Below are 12,455 nucleotides of genomic sequence, written 5' to 3' on the forward strand. Positions count from 1 at the left end.
CTCCAAGATGCATAATTTGATCTTTTTTCTCCTTCATTAGCAATGTGAGACTTACATTGCAATCAACCCCAACAATATTGTTGAGAATTCAAGTGCGGAGTTGGAGTCCCACATTGGTTAAGTTTGGGTGAGGAGAAGACTTTATAAGAGATGTGACCCATAAACCTAATGCCTTAAGGTTTTGGGTTAAGATGTGGTGTCCAAGATCTCTTGGTGTCTTGCTCCTCGGCCCATGGGCTCCCCTGTCTTACCCACACCAGCGCCACCACCTCTTCCTTCCTTTCCATGCATCCGTTCTGCATCTCTTCATCATCTCTTCAGCTGTTCTGCATCCGTTCTGGAGGTTTGGGGGGTGAGAGATTGGTTGAGATTTATGGGTTGGATGATGGGGGTTGCGGCAGTGGAGGTGGGTGTGGTGTTTTGGGTGGGTCTGCAGTGGGTGAGGGTTCTTGGTTCTGGGTTTCAGTAGGTAAGGATTTTTGGGTTTTGGATGGGTTGCAATGGGTGGGGTTGGATGAGGTTGCGGCGGTGGGGCTGGGGTTGTGAGCGGTGGCGGTTCTAGGTTGCAACGAAAGCTTCTTCTTTATGCTTCGATCCACACCACCACCACCACATGTTTTGAGACCCTGATTCCCTGGTCCTCTGTTTTGTGCGTGGATTCAGCAGTAGAGGAAGTGGGTTTGTTGTGAAGCAGTGGTGGTGAAGAGGTCAGCCCAATCCCAGTGCGTTGGAAGAGCAATTAGAGGAAGATGTCTTCTGGGATGAGGAGCAATTTCTTGGTTTAGCACAACTTTGGTTATGGGGTACACACTATCTTACTTGGTGTGGGTTCTCTTTGGAGGTGCTGTCAAGCTTTAACACTGTCCGGGTCTATCCCCCGTAGGGGACCTTGCGCAGCGGTTGGAACAAAGACACATTTAATTGTAAAGTCAAATGTGGCAGATGAGAGATAGTCATATATCTGCATTTGATACATTAGGGATTTAGGGAGACTTGGGCGGTGATGCTATTATTCCCGCTGTTGTTGCTCTGGTTTAATCTGTTTTGTTTTTCCTCTCCCTCTTGGTCTCGTGCCTGCTGTTTTCTTTTCTTTCTGTTTGTATCTGCATCTCTTTAGCGCTTCTTGTGCTAGTTTTTTAACACAAGAGTCTGGAATAATCTGTTTGGGATTGCTGTGTTGGGATTTTTTATTTTTCAATTAGGGAGTATTAGTGATTAGTTTAGGTTTTTATTTAGATTAGATTTTTATTTAGGTTAGGGATTTTATTAAGTTTTATTTATTTATTTATGCTTTAATATATGAGTTGGAATTAAAAAATAAAGTTTTACAATTTTTCCATTTATAAAAAATTAAAAATGCCACGTGGAATTGATGATTGAGATAAAATTGAAGGCTGACACACTTTGGCCTTAATTGAATTAAAAAAATTTCTTAGGGACCCAATTTGATGTAAAATTTTTTCAGGCCCTAGAACTGATTCCCTTTACAATTACATGAGCCTTCTGATATATTAAGCCCTCTCTTTTTAATATTTACTTTTTTGTAGGTTAAAATTTATGTAAGTCCTATATGTAAATTTTGATCAATTAAAGAGAGAATGTTATAAATAGAGTTTACATGAGAGCGCAACTAACATTTCTCTAATTATATATTGACAATTCTTATTACAAATGATCCGTGAGTACCATTTTTGTAAGGACTCTTCAAATGTATGATTTAGTGACGATTTATAACTTCTTCAAAATTTGTCAAATTTAAAAACCACAACTAAATCATATAAATCATATATCCGAAGGCGAAAATTTTCTTTATATATGTATAATCACTCTTACACTAGTCCGTATAAGACATGAGCGGATCCTAAGACTAGTTACAATGGGGGTGTTGAATGAAGCTTTCACCAATTGAACCCATTGCACTTGAGTGTTGAATAGCATGTTGAGTATTCAGCTAGTTGAATATTTTCAACTAGTTGAATGAATAGTAAGTGGGGCCTCTTAATACACTTAGTAAAATCTCATTGGTTGTTGTGATTTCATGATTTTTTCTCATGCTAATTGTTTGGGGTCAATTATTTCGTAGTAAATTTATTTATTTTTTCACCAAAATCCATCATTTTTTTTGTCTATAAATAGACACTTGGTTCATTTGATTTGGACACAGAAAAAAACGACATTTTTCCCTCTAGTTTTTCTATTACACCTCCAATAAACTCTTGTTTGTAGCTCTAAATATATTTTTAGTGAAATGGAATAGAAAGAAAAAAAATTAAGTCTTAATTATTTTAATTTAATTTAAATCGATAATTGTTATTAATATATAATCACAAAAATAAAAACATAAAAGAGAATAAGAATATGAAATAAAAGTGGTGAGGTGGGGTGTTGAATTTTATTAAACAAAATCATTGTAGTGAGTAAAAGTTAAATGTGTATTGAATTATTAGGTGAAAGAGAGAGAAGTTCATGTAGAGTGTAAAAAGTGAAAAATGTGGATGTTGAATCTTAAATACATAGTCTAATGCAAGACAACAAAAGTTGGTATCTCATCTTATTCGCTTGCAGCTTTATTGCACCCCTTAATATTTTAATTCATAGTATAGGCATCTAGTCTCATCTTTTAAATTTTTTAGCTACATTCAAAGTTTGGCATCTTGTACCATTCACTATTAAATGGGCACCAACCAAGTCTAAAATTTGTGGCATTAATTTTTCTTAGTCCTTCTCATAAACTTTCTGAAGAGCCTAATGTCTAGCATGGAAGTGATGGTCTTTGATGAAGATGTGTCTACAGGGTATGATAGAGCCAAGGAAGTGAAGGAATTTGATGAGACCAAAGCTGGAGTCAAAGGACTTGTGGACTCTGGTATTGTCAAGCTTCCCAGGTTCCTCATCCATCCACAAGAGGCTCTTCCATCATGTACTGATGCTGCTGCTGCAACTTCATGCTTCCAGGTTCCTGTGATAGATTTTACAGGATACGAAACGAGTCGCCGGTCGGAGATAATCAGTGAGATTCGTGCAGCATCAGAGACATGGGGCTTCTTTCAAATGGTCAATCATGGAGTTCCAGTTGGAGTGATGGATGAAATGCTAAGGGTCATTAGGGAATTCCATGAGCAGCCGAGGGAGGTGAAGGAGAAGTGGTATAGCCGTGATCACAAGGTGAGAGTGAGGTATTTCTGCAATGGTGATCTCTTTGTAGCCAAAGCAGCAAACTGGAGGGACACTTTAGCCTTTGATTTCCAAGATGGTCCTCTGAATCCTGATGCATATCCTCTAATATGCAGGTAATTCTTAACTGCTACAAAAGAATGGAGCTTGTTTCATATGTATGTGTATTAGAATTGAATAGAAAAGCAACTAGTTAACTTGGAGCTTTTTAAGTCTAGTTTTGATTCATCCACTTAAGTGTCTTTTTCATTTCATTTTCACTCACATTTTATTTCAATTTTGTTTTTCTATCACATCAGCTATCATCAATATGAATCTCTACACTTAGAGGATTCCTAGATTCACGTAGTTTGACTCGTTTGGTCAAAGATTAGACAACTCAAATTTAAGCTTATACTATTTTCCATCTGACTTTGATGAAACAATATATGATCTGCCCAGTCTTGATTAAATGCTTCAGATTCCATAACTGTGAATGTAGGATTGCCCTGGCCGCAAGGAAACAAAATCCTATTAAGATTAAGATTCATGATTTTTTTTTGTCTATGCAGGGAAGTAGTGAGCCAATACATGGAACATATTCTCAAACTAAAGGAGATTTTATCAGAGTTGCTGTCAGAGGCACTGGGGCTGAGGAGGGACTATCTTAGAAGCATAGAATGCATGAGAGGTGAAACAGTGGTGTGCCACTACTACCCTGCTTGTCCTGAACCAGACCTGACATTTGGAACCACCAAGCATTCAGACCCATCATCCCTAACAATCCTGCTCCAAGATACCATAGGTGGCCTCCAGGTTCTCCATCAAAATCAGTGGGTTGACATAAAACCCATGCAAGGAGCATTAGTGGCTAACATTGGTGACTTCATGCAGGTAACAGCATGGGATTCCTTTAATATGTATAAAAATGAGAATCCAACAAAAGAATATTTTATTTTGCTATGTGGATTGAAAATGACTACCAGCCGGTTTGGATAGTCTTATTAGAGCTAATTGGAATTATCTACCAAAAAATACAGAAGATAAGTTCCGATAAGCGCTTTTTGATTTGCATCCAAACGGGTTCGGTAAAGCATCTAGCAATGACATAAAGCAACTGATTCCATTTTGTCATTTTTCTTGTGTAGCTTATCACCAATGACAAGTTCAAGAGTGTTGAGCACAGAGTGCTGGCTGGACGAGTTGGGCCTAGGGCCTCAGCTGCTTGCCTTCTATATCCAAGCCAATGCAGAAAATATAGGCCCATAGATGAGTTCACAACCAATGAAAACCCACCCAAATACAGGGAAACCCACATGAGGGAATATCTTGCTTACTTCAGGTCTAAAGGATTGGATGGCTATAAAGCTCTCCCTTATTTTAGGCTATAACATCATGGTTATGCTGTGTACAATAAGGTGCTAATACGTTCACATCAATTTTCTCTTTCATCACATTTTCACTCATTCTCTATTCATATCTCTCTCTTCTCTATTCATCACACCACTCATCATATCCCTCACTTCTCTATCTCCTATTCCTAAATCTCTCTTTAGGTGTATGGTGGAATTGAGATGTCAATGTATTATTTTCCATTAGGTGACAAAACCTCTGGTTTGGCCCTCATTGAGTATTCAACAATCAAGAGGGCTTTGTAGTAGGTTCAAATCAAAATGGAATCTCCATGCCTTTTCTTAGCAAGGCATTCTTATTTTAATTGAGTGTTAAATAGCAACTTCAGTTTGTAAGTGGCAATCGTATAAAGAGCACGTTTGGAATACGGACTTATGGAGCTTATCTACTAAAAATAATATCTAGATAAACTTTGGTTTGCATCTAATGGGTTGAAAATCACTCACTAAAGACTTATGTAGTAAGATGGTTTGAACAACCAAGTGGCACCATGATGTGTTCAACACATTCTATTACTTTCAATGTCAAGCATTTAAACAAACAATAATCACAAAAACAAAATACAAAATGGACAATTGACACCCTATTAAGCCTCCATGAAATAGGTCTCAAATGCCTAGGATGGTTTCCCTTTGTTCAAGCTATACAATTTTTCCTTCCCCTGAGTTTTTCTTTGCTGGGGCCAGGTGGGGAGGAGGAAACATAACATTTTGAGCTTAATTTCAAAGATATAGTCACAGCAGATGATAAAGTCACTTTGGAGTTCCCAAGAATCACAGTTATCATGAATACATGTATGTTTGGTCTCCAATTTGCATTTGCATGTGTCAAGCAAACAGAAAAATACACATCCTAACTCATAAACGGAATCTTATCACGTTGACTCAAACATGGATCGGTGTTGAGTTCAATAGAAATTCAAAACATACTACTATTCTCTTTGACTGCAATAATTGAACAAGTGACCACAAGATTCCAATCTATGTATGTTTCTGGTGTTTTGGCCCTACAATTCACAATCAATTTCAATTGCTTGAATATAGCTGAATATTAAAAGGAAATTTCATAGTTACGAATTGTTATAAACTTGTACAAATGAACAGAATAGCAGAGATTTTTATAACTCAATTATTTCTCTTAATGAATCTACCAGCATCTTTCAATTTGTGTAAGCATTTTAAAGACAAAGATGTTACTTGAGCTTGTATCGCTCAAGTGGTGTCAATCTGGCATGAGTATCTGCTATAAAGCTACTATAGAAGCTTTTGTATTCAAAAGACTTGTACAAAGGGGGATTCTTATCATCATATCCACAAGGGCTTTTGCTGGCTCATTTTGGCAATCATGAGAAGGATGGATAAAGCAAGCGATTGTTGTTCGCGCAACTCTTTTGTTTGTCACCACTCTGTGATCAGCGCTCGTTAACTTCCCGTTGCTGATAATCTATAATCAAATCAATGAATCAGTTAGTTGAGCTTCCACCTGAAGAATCTGCAACATGTGAGGCAAAACAGGTTACAAAGTAAAAAGTTGATTTGTGTTAGATATAGGGATGAACCTGCAACATGTGTGATATATTAACCACCAATGCATTGGGAAGAGGTTCAAGCCCAAACCACTGTCCATCTTTCAAGACTTGCAGCCCATGATTGTCAACTTGATAAAGAAGTGTGATGAGGTTACCATCACTGTGTTTAGGCAAACCTAAAGTTAAACTTGGATCTGGACAAGGTGGGTAATGGTTTATAGCCATCATTTGACCACTGCTAAGTTCATCATTGAAATATCCTGAATCAAGTCCTAGTCCTGTGCAAATCAGGTCCAAAAGCATCAAACCGAGCTTCCTCACTTTCACTGAATAGCTCCCCATCACATCCCTGCCAAGCAAGCAGTTAGAGTTCATTTGGTTTACGGTTCAAAAGTATGAAAACGGGAAAATAACATATCCCGAGACATTTTTTGGTCTTAATCTCTGAAATCATTTTCACAAGAATCAAGTTCTAGACAAATAAAAGTCTCTACACTACACATATGTACTACTGTGAAAAAATACTGAAAATTAATGGAACTATTGCATGGTCTTGTACATACATACCGATATCGAGTTGGCTTATGAGGCCAATTTTGGATGTGCTCTTGTAGAGGATGACTATGATGCCTTAGAGTATCTCTCCAGTAGTGGACATCCTCATTAGCATGGTCAATGCTGGTATATAATCTACAACTTTGTATGGGATCCTCTGAGTATAAACTTGCCTTCTCCTCTGTAGGCAGCTCAAAGAACTCCCTAGCTATTTGCATTACATCATCCAGTAGCTTTATGGGAATGCCATGATTAACCAACTGCAAGTTATTCTCAACTTATGAGTATTCTTTTAACAGTTTGACTTTTGGTAAATTATCAAACAAAAGCTAAATACATGCTAACTGAATTGGGATGGAAATGACTACATTTATTCATAGTGTGTTTGGTTCTGCGGTGGAAAGCCTCATAATCAATTCTGGAGAGAAGTTATGAAGCTAAAAAGTGTTGCTTCTGGAGATATCGTGCTTTGGATTGTGTTCCACCACCGATCCAAACAAGCTTTTAGTTGGTTTTCACTTATCAACCAATCTTATTCAACAGTGAGGGGGAAGTAAAGTTGGAACCTGAAAGAATCCAAATTCTTGGCTAGCCTTTATAATTTGCTGAGATAGTGTTGAATCATCAGAATCCAATTCACCTCCTCCAAGGTCAATAACTGGTACCATGTTGCAGAGAGGAGCTTCTTTCTCAGGCCTGCTTTCTGGTGGCAGAATGTAAGACTCTGCTAGATATGAGCTTTTCCATGTGTGTTGATTATAGGTGCCCTCAGTGATTTTAGGAAATGGTACCAAGTACCAGAAACCTCAGTGATAAAATAGAAATGCTGAGCTCGATAGAATAAAATAAATGCACAAGAGGGCCAACATTATTATTCTAATCTATTGTGAGGAAGGTATAATATCACAGAAATATACTAACCTCCCCCACTCCAAGTCAAATTTGATGGCCGTGAAAATTGAACAGCCATATACTAAAACCCAATTTTAGATATGATGAAAAAACAGAAAAAAAGTGACATTACTTGCTAGAATGAATTATCTTTTAGCTAAAACTTCAACAACTAAGATTCTCACTTCTAACGCGTAGGAAGATTTTCTTTACTGTAATTACTTGCTTGGCAATCTGCCAAGATACAAACATCTCAATTGTAATTATAAATTAGCTCATGTCACATGATAATGTTAAGTGAAATAATGTGTCTATTACTTTCGCTACATGCTCATTACATTAAGTCATCCAAAGAAGAAGTATAAGGAACCCCAAAGATGATCACTAGCTTGGAACTTACTTTAATCCCTTTTCTTCAATTATTTCGTTTGTTGAAGTAACAATGTTCCAATCTTTGAGTGTAAAGAGGAAAAAATGGAACTTTCGTGTACTGCAAAAAAATTTAAGTTTGTGTAAAAGATTAGCGTCAGCTAGCGCCAATGCTAAGCATCGAATATCAATTGAGTTTTACTTAAAAGTGGTGCGTTAGCTTGACAGACGTAAATTATCATCAATTCATCATCCATTAGTGTTGGTTTAGACTGAAATTAAATTTGCTAGCCAAACTAGTGTTGATACATTGTTTATTAGCGTTGGTTTAGTCCGACGCTAATGTCACCAACCAAATTAGCGTTCGTTTGGATTAACGATAATTTGGATTCGATCCGACCCATGAGTTTGTGTCATCCAGTCAGGCACACTAAGCCCTTACCCTTCTCACTCTCAATCTTGCCACCCCTGCTCCCACCCAGCCTTGACCTCCGGGTTCCTCTCCAACCCATAAACAAAAGCTAGTGTTGTTGCTGAATGCAGAAGTTTAATAATCGAACAAAAAATGGCAGGATTGTCCAGCAAACTTCTGCAAGAACTAGCAGTAAAAGATAGGCATTTTGATTTAGGTGTGTTTACTTATTTACTAGCTTTGAGAAGTGGGGTTTACATCTTTACCCATAGCAATGATCTCAAAAGTGAAATTCATTTAATTTTGGCAATCCAAAAAGAAAGCTAGTGTTGTTGCTGAATGCAAAAGTTTAATGATTGAACAAAACAACAGTGATAATTTAGCCTACTTATTTCTTTTATTGAACCAACCTACACCTTTCAATTTGTGTAAGCATCTTAAACACAAAGATGTTACTTTAGCTTGTATCGCTCGAGTGGTGGCAATCTGGCATGAGTATCTGCTATATAGCTACTAATGAAGCTTTTGTATTCAAAAGACTTGTACAAAGGGGGATTCTTATCATCATCAACAAGTGCTTTTGCTGGCTCAATATGGCAATCCTGAGAGGGATGGATGAAGCAACCGATTGTTGTTCGCGCAACTCTTTTGTTTGTCACCACCCTGTGATCGGCGCTTTAACTTCCCGTTGCTGATAATCTATAATCAATAAATGAATCAGTAAGTTGAGATGTTTTATTTTCCTTTTTCATACTTTCTAACGGTAAACTAAACTGATTCTAAACCAGGATTAGAAAGTATAAAAGGTTGATTTGAGTTTAGATAGAGGTGATAGACCTGTAAAATATGGCCTACATTAACCACTAATGCATTGGGAAGTGGTTCAAGCTCAAACCAATGTCCATTCTTCAAGATTTGCAACCCATTCTTGTCACCTTGAAAAAGGATTGTTATGAGGTTAACATCACTATGTTTAGGCAACCCCAAAGTTAAACTTGGGTCTGGACACGGTGGGTAATGGTTTATAGCCATCAACTGAACACTGGTAAGTTCATTGTTGAAATATCCTGAATCAAGTCCTAGTCCTGTGTAAATCAGATCCAAAAGAATCAAACAGAGCTTCCTCACCTTCACTGAATAGCTCCCCATCACATCCCTGCCAAGCAACTAGTTAGAGTCACTTTAGTTCACTGTTAAAAAGTATGAAAATGGGAAAATAACATATCCTGAGACATTTTTTTGCTCTTATTCTCTCGATTCATTTTTGCTAGAATCAAGTTGTACACACATAAAAGTTTCTGCACTGCAATAAAATACTGAAAATTTATGGAACTATTACATGATCTTGTACGTACCGATATTGAGTTGGCTTATGAGGCCAATTTTGGATGTGTTCTTGTAGAGGATGACTGTGATGCCTTAGAGTATCTCTCCAGTAGTGTACATCCTCAGTAGCATAGTCAATGCTTGTATATAATCTACAACTTTGTTTAGGGTCCTCTGAGTATAAACTTGCCTTCTCCTTTATAGGGAGCTCATGGAACTCCCTGGCTACTTGCATTACATCGTCTAGTAGCATTATGGGAATGCCATGATTAACCAACTGCATATTGTTCTCAACTTATGAGTATTTGAAAAAATTGACATTTGGTCAATTATCAAACAAAAGGTAAGTTCATGCTAACCAATTTGGGACTGAAATAACTAACAATTTACATGTAGCGTGTTTGGTTCTGCGGTGGAATGCCTCATACTCAGCTTCGGGGAGAAGCTACAAAGTGTAGATTCTAGAGTTATCGCGCTTTGGATTGTGTTCCACCACCGATCCAAACACACTATTAGTTGATTTTCAACGATTCTTATTCAACACTAACAATCAAAGGGACAAGAATAACTAACAAGGCTTAATTGCAACTTTGGTCCCTGACGTTTACCAATTCCACAATTTTAGTCTCCCACCTAATTTAATTACACGGATGGTCCCTGATTTTGCTGCCCGTCTGCAATGTTGGTCCTACCGTTTATTTGTTAACGGAGAAGGCTTACATGGATGTCCAATTGGAGAGAGAAAGAAGGACTGAAGAGAGAGGGAAGCACGTGACTTGCACGTGAGACCTGCAACGGTCATCTTTTACCCTCTTCCTCCTTGAAAAACAGAGCACCGTGAGGAAGATGTTTCGAAGCTTGGGATTTAGCGAAGAGGGAAGAGATAAAGAACGAACGAGTCCCTAGAGACGAGCAAGAAGGTTGAATCAGTTGCTGGTCTCTTTCTCTCTCCAATTCAACTTCCACATCAACTAAGTGACCATCCACGTAAACCTCCTCCATTAACAAACAAACGGTAGGACCAACGTTGCAGACTGCCAGCAAAGTCAGGGACCATCTGTGTAATTAAATTAGGTGGGGGACTAAAATTGTGAAATTGGTAAACGTCAGGTACCAAAGTTGCAATTAAGCCAACTAACAACTAAGTTGATTTTTAAGTGATTTTTAAGTTTCAACCAATCATATTCAATAGGGATTGGGGAAGTAAAAGATGGAACCTGAAAGAATCCAAATTCTTGGCTAGCCTTTATAATTTGCTGAGATATGGTTGAAGCATCAGAATCCAATTCACCTCCTCCAAGGTCAATTACAGGCACCATGTTGCAGAGAGGAGCTTCTTTCTCAGGCCTGCTTTCTGGTGGCAGAATGTAAGACTCTGGAACATATTGCAAGTTGTTGCATCTGCTAGATATGAGCTTTTCCATGTGTGTTGATTATAGGTGCCCTTAGTGATTTTAGGCAATGGTACCAATTACCAGAAACCTCAGTGATAAAATAGAAATGCTGAGCTTGGTGGAATAAAAAAAATGCACAAGAGGGCCAACATTATTAATCTAATCTATTGTGAGGAAGGTATAATATCACATGCCCATCTTCTTAACCTCTTTCGCTTGACAGAACAAAGTGAAACTTTTTTGTTTTTTCTCTTGGACTCAATAAAACAGATGGAATACTTTCATGTACCCTTCCAAGATTCGGTTGTACCAAAATTATTTTTAGATTAATGGAACATTATGAAACGGAATAAATGTGACATATTACAAAGAAACTGAAATTATTTGGACATTTTTATGTTAGATAACAAAACTTAGTTGCCTCTGTTCCTCTTAAAATAGAGCTTGGAGTTCCTCTCATCCAAGTGTGGCGGACGCAAGCTGGCACACGGTGGTGTAAGAAATGTCCACGGAAAATATATACTTGTAAAATACTCAGCTTATGAGAAAAACTCAAAGTCCTAGAAGAAATGAGCAAAATGAGCTAATTGAACGATGAAGTCATCATGAATGGGTTCCAAGTCACGGGCCACTCTTAGACAGTCTTGGTGTTGTTGGTTGTGCTGACTCTGATTTACTCGAATGACACTCACTTTTGATCGTCTTAACCAGCCAACACGTTATTTACATCGTCGTGAGTCCTTTGGCATGTCCATGACGATATTGAGAATTATGGCAAGTTGGACCGGCCAAAACAGAAGCCTCTAACTTGATTTGTAATGTCATGTTTGACGAGTTTATGCTAAATGAAATGGAGTATTTATGATTTTAAATAGCTAGTATGAGATGCAATGCAAGCAGTTCGAGATTATCAAACAATATAAACTACTAACCCTGTTCAGGATAAATGTTTGTTTTAATTGAATTTTGTCTGAAATAAAATTCATTTGAAATATGCGCTTTTAGGTGCGATTACATTTCATCGATCACGATTTTACTCTTTTGATATTAAAAAAACTTTTGGAATTCCCTCTTCTCTATTGGAGAGAAAGTTAAAATTATTATGTGGAAAACTTATAGAATGTCCCTAATTTCATAAGTTCAGATCATTTATAAACTTGGGCTAAGGGTTCCTTTTAGTGATTTCAAGACTAACATTTTAGCTTTTTTTACTAGCTGGTCGCAAAAGTATGATCCATTTAATATTGCCATTCCAAAATGAAAGACAGTGTGTTTACACGGATTTTTGGTAAACAAATATCCTCTTAGTTCGACTAAAGGAAGTTTAGATTTCAGGGTCCTTTTGAGAAAGCGTTTTGCCAAAGTGTAGTGTGTGGACGGATGTGTTTTCGACAACAATAAACAACTTCAAACG

General features: G+C 37.5%; 2 protein-coding genes and 1 pseudogene across 3 annotated transcripts; 1 reads left to right on the top strand and 2 right to left on the bottom strand.

Annotated features, from left to right (window-relative positions):
- Nucleotides 1–2,665: 2,665 nt before the first annotated feature.
- On the top strand, nt 2,666–4,933 carry LOC130720764 (1-aminocyclopropane-1-carboxylate oxidase homolog 1-like). The gene is made up of 3 exons (XM_057571460.1): nt 2,666–3,290; nt 3,726–4,047; nt 4,302–4,933. Exons 1-3 carry the CDS (start codon nt 2,749–2,751, stop codon nt 4,542–4,544), a joined length of 1,107 nt encoding a protein of 368 aa, XP_057427443.1. The 5' UTR covers nt 2,666–2,748; the 3' UTR covers nt 4,545–4,933.
- A 662-nt stretch (nt 4,934–5,595) lies between these two features.
- Nucleotides 5,596–7,491, bottom strand: LOC130720766 (flavanone 3-dioxygenase 2-like). Of its 2 annotated transcripts, none has more exons than XM_057571462.1 (4): nt 7,216–7,491; nt 6,662–6,909; nt 6,125–6,443; nt 5,596–6,009 (listed from the first exon to the last, which is right to left on the bottom strand). In XM_057571462.1, exons 1-4 carry the CDS (start codon nt 7,315–7,317, stop codon nt 5,809–5,811), a joined length of 870 nt encoding a protein of 289 aa, XP_057427445.1. In that variant the 5' UTR covers nt 7,318–7,491; the 3' UTR covers nt 5,596–5,808. The 2 variants fall into 2 exon arrangements, with proteins under 2 accessions (XP_057427445.1, XP_057427446.1); XM_057571463.1 differs by having other exon boundaries at nt 7,018–7,491.
- Nucleotides 7,492–8,144: 653 nt separating this feature from the next.
- LOC130720765 (hyoscyamine 6-dioxygenase-like) lies at nt 8,145–11,251 on the bottom strand (annotated as a pseudogene).
- Nucleotides 11,252–12,455: the final 1,204 nt, after the last annotated feature.

Source organism: Lotus japonicus, chromosome 5, assembly GCF_012489685.1.
Source record: "Lotus japonicus ecotype B-129 chromosome 5, LjGifu_v1.2".
NCBI lineage: Eukaryota > Viridiplantae > Streptophyta > Magnoliopsida > Fabales > Fabaceae > Lotus > Lotus japonicus.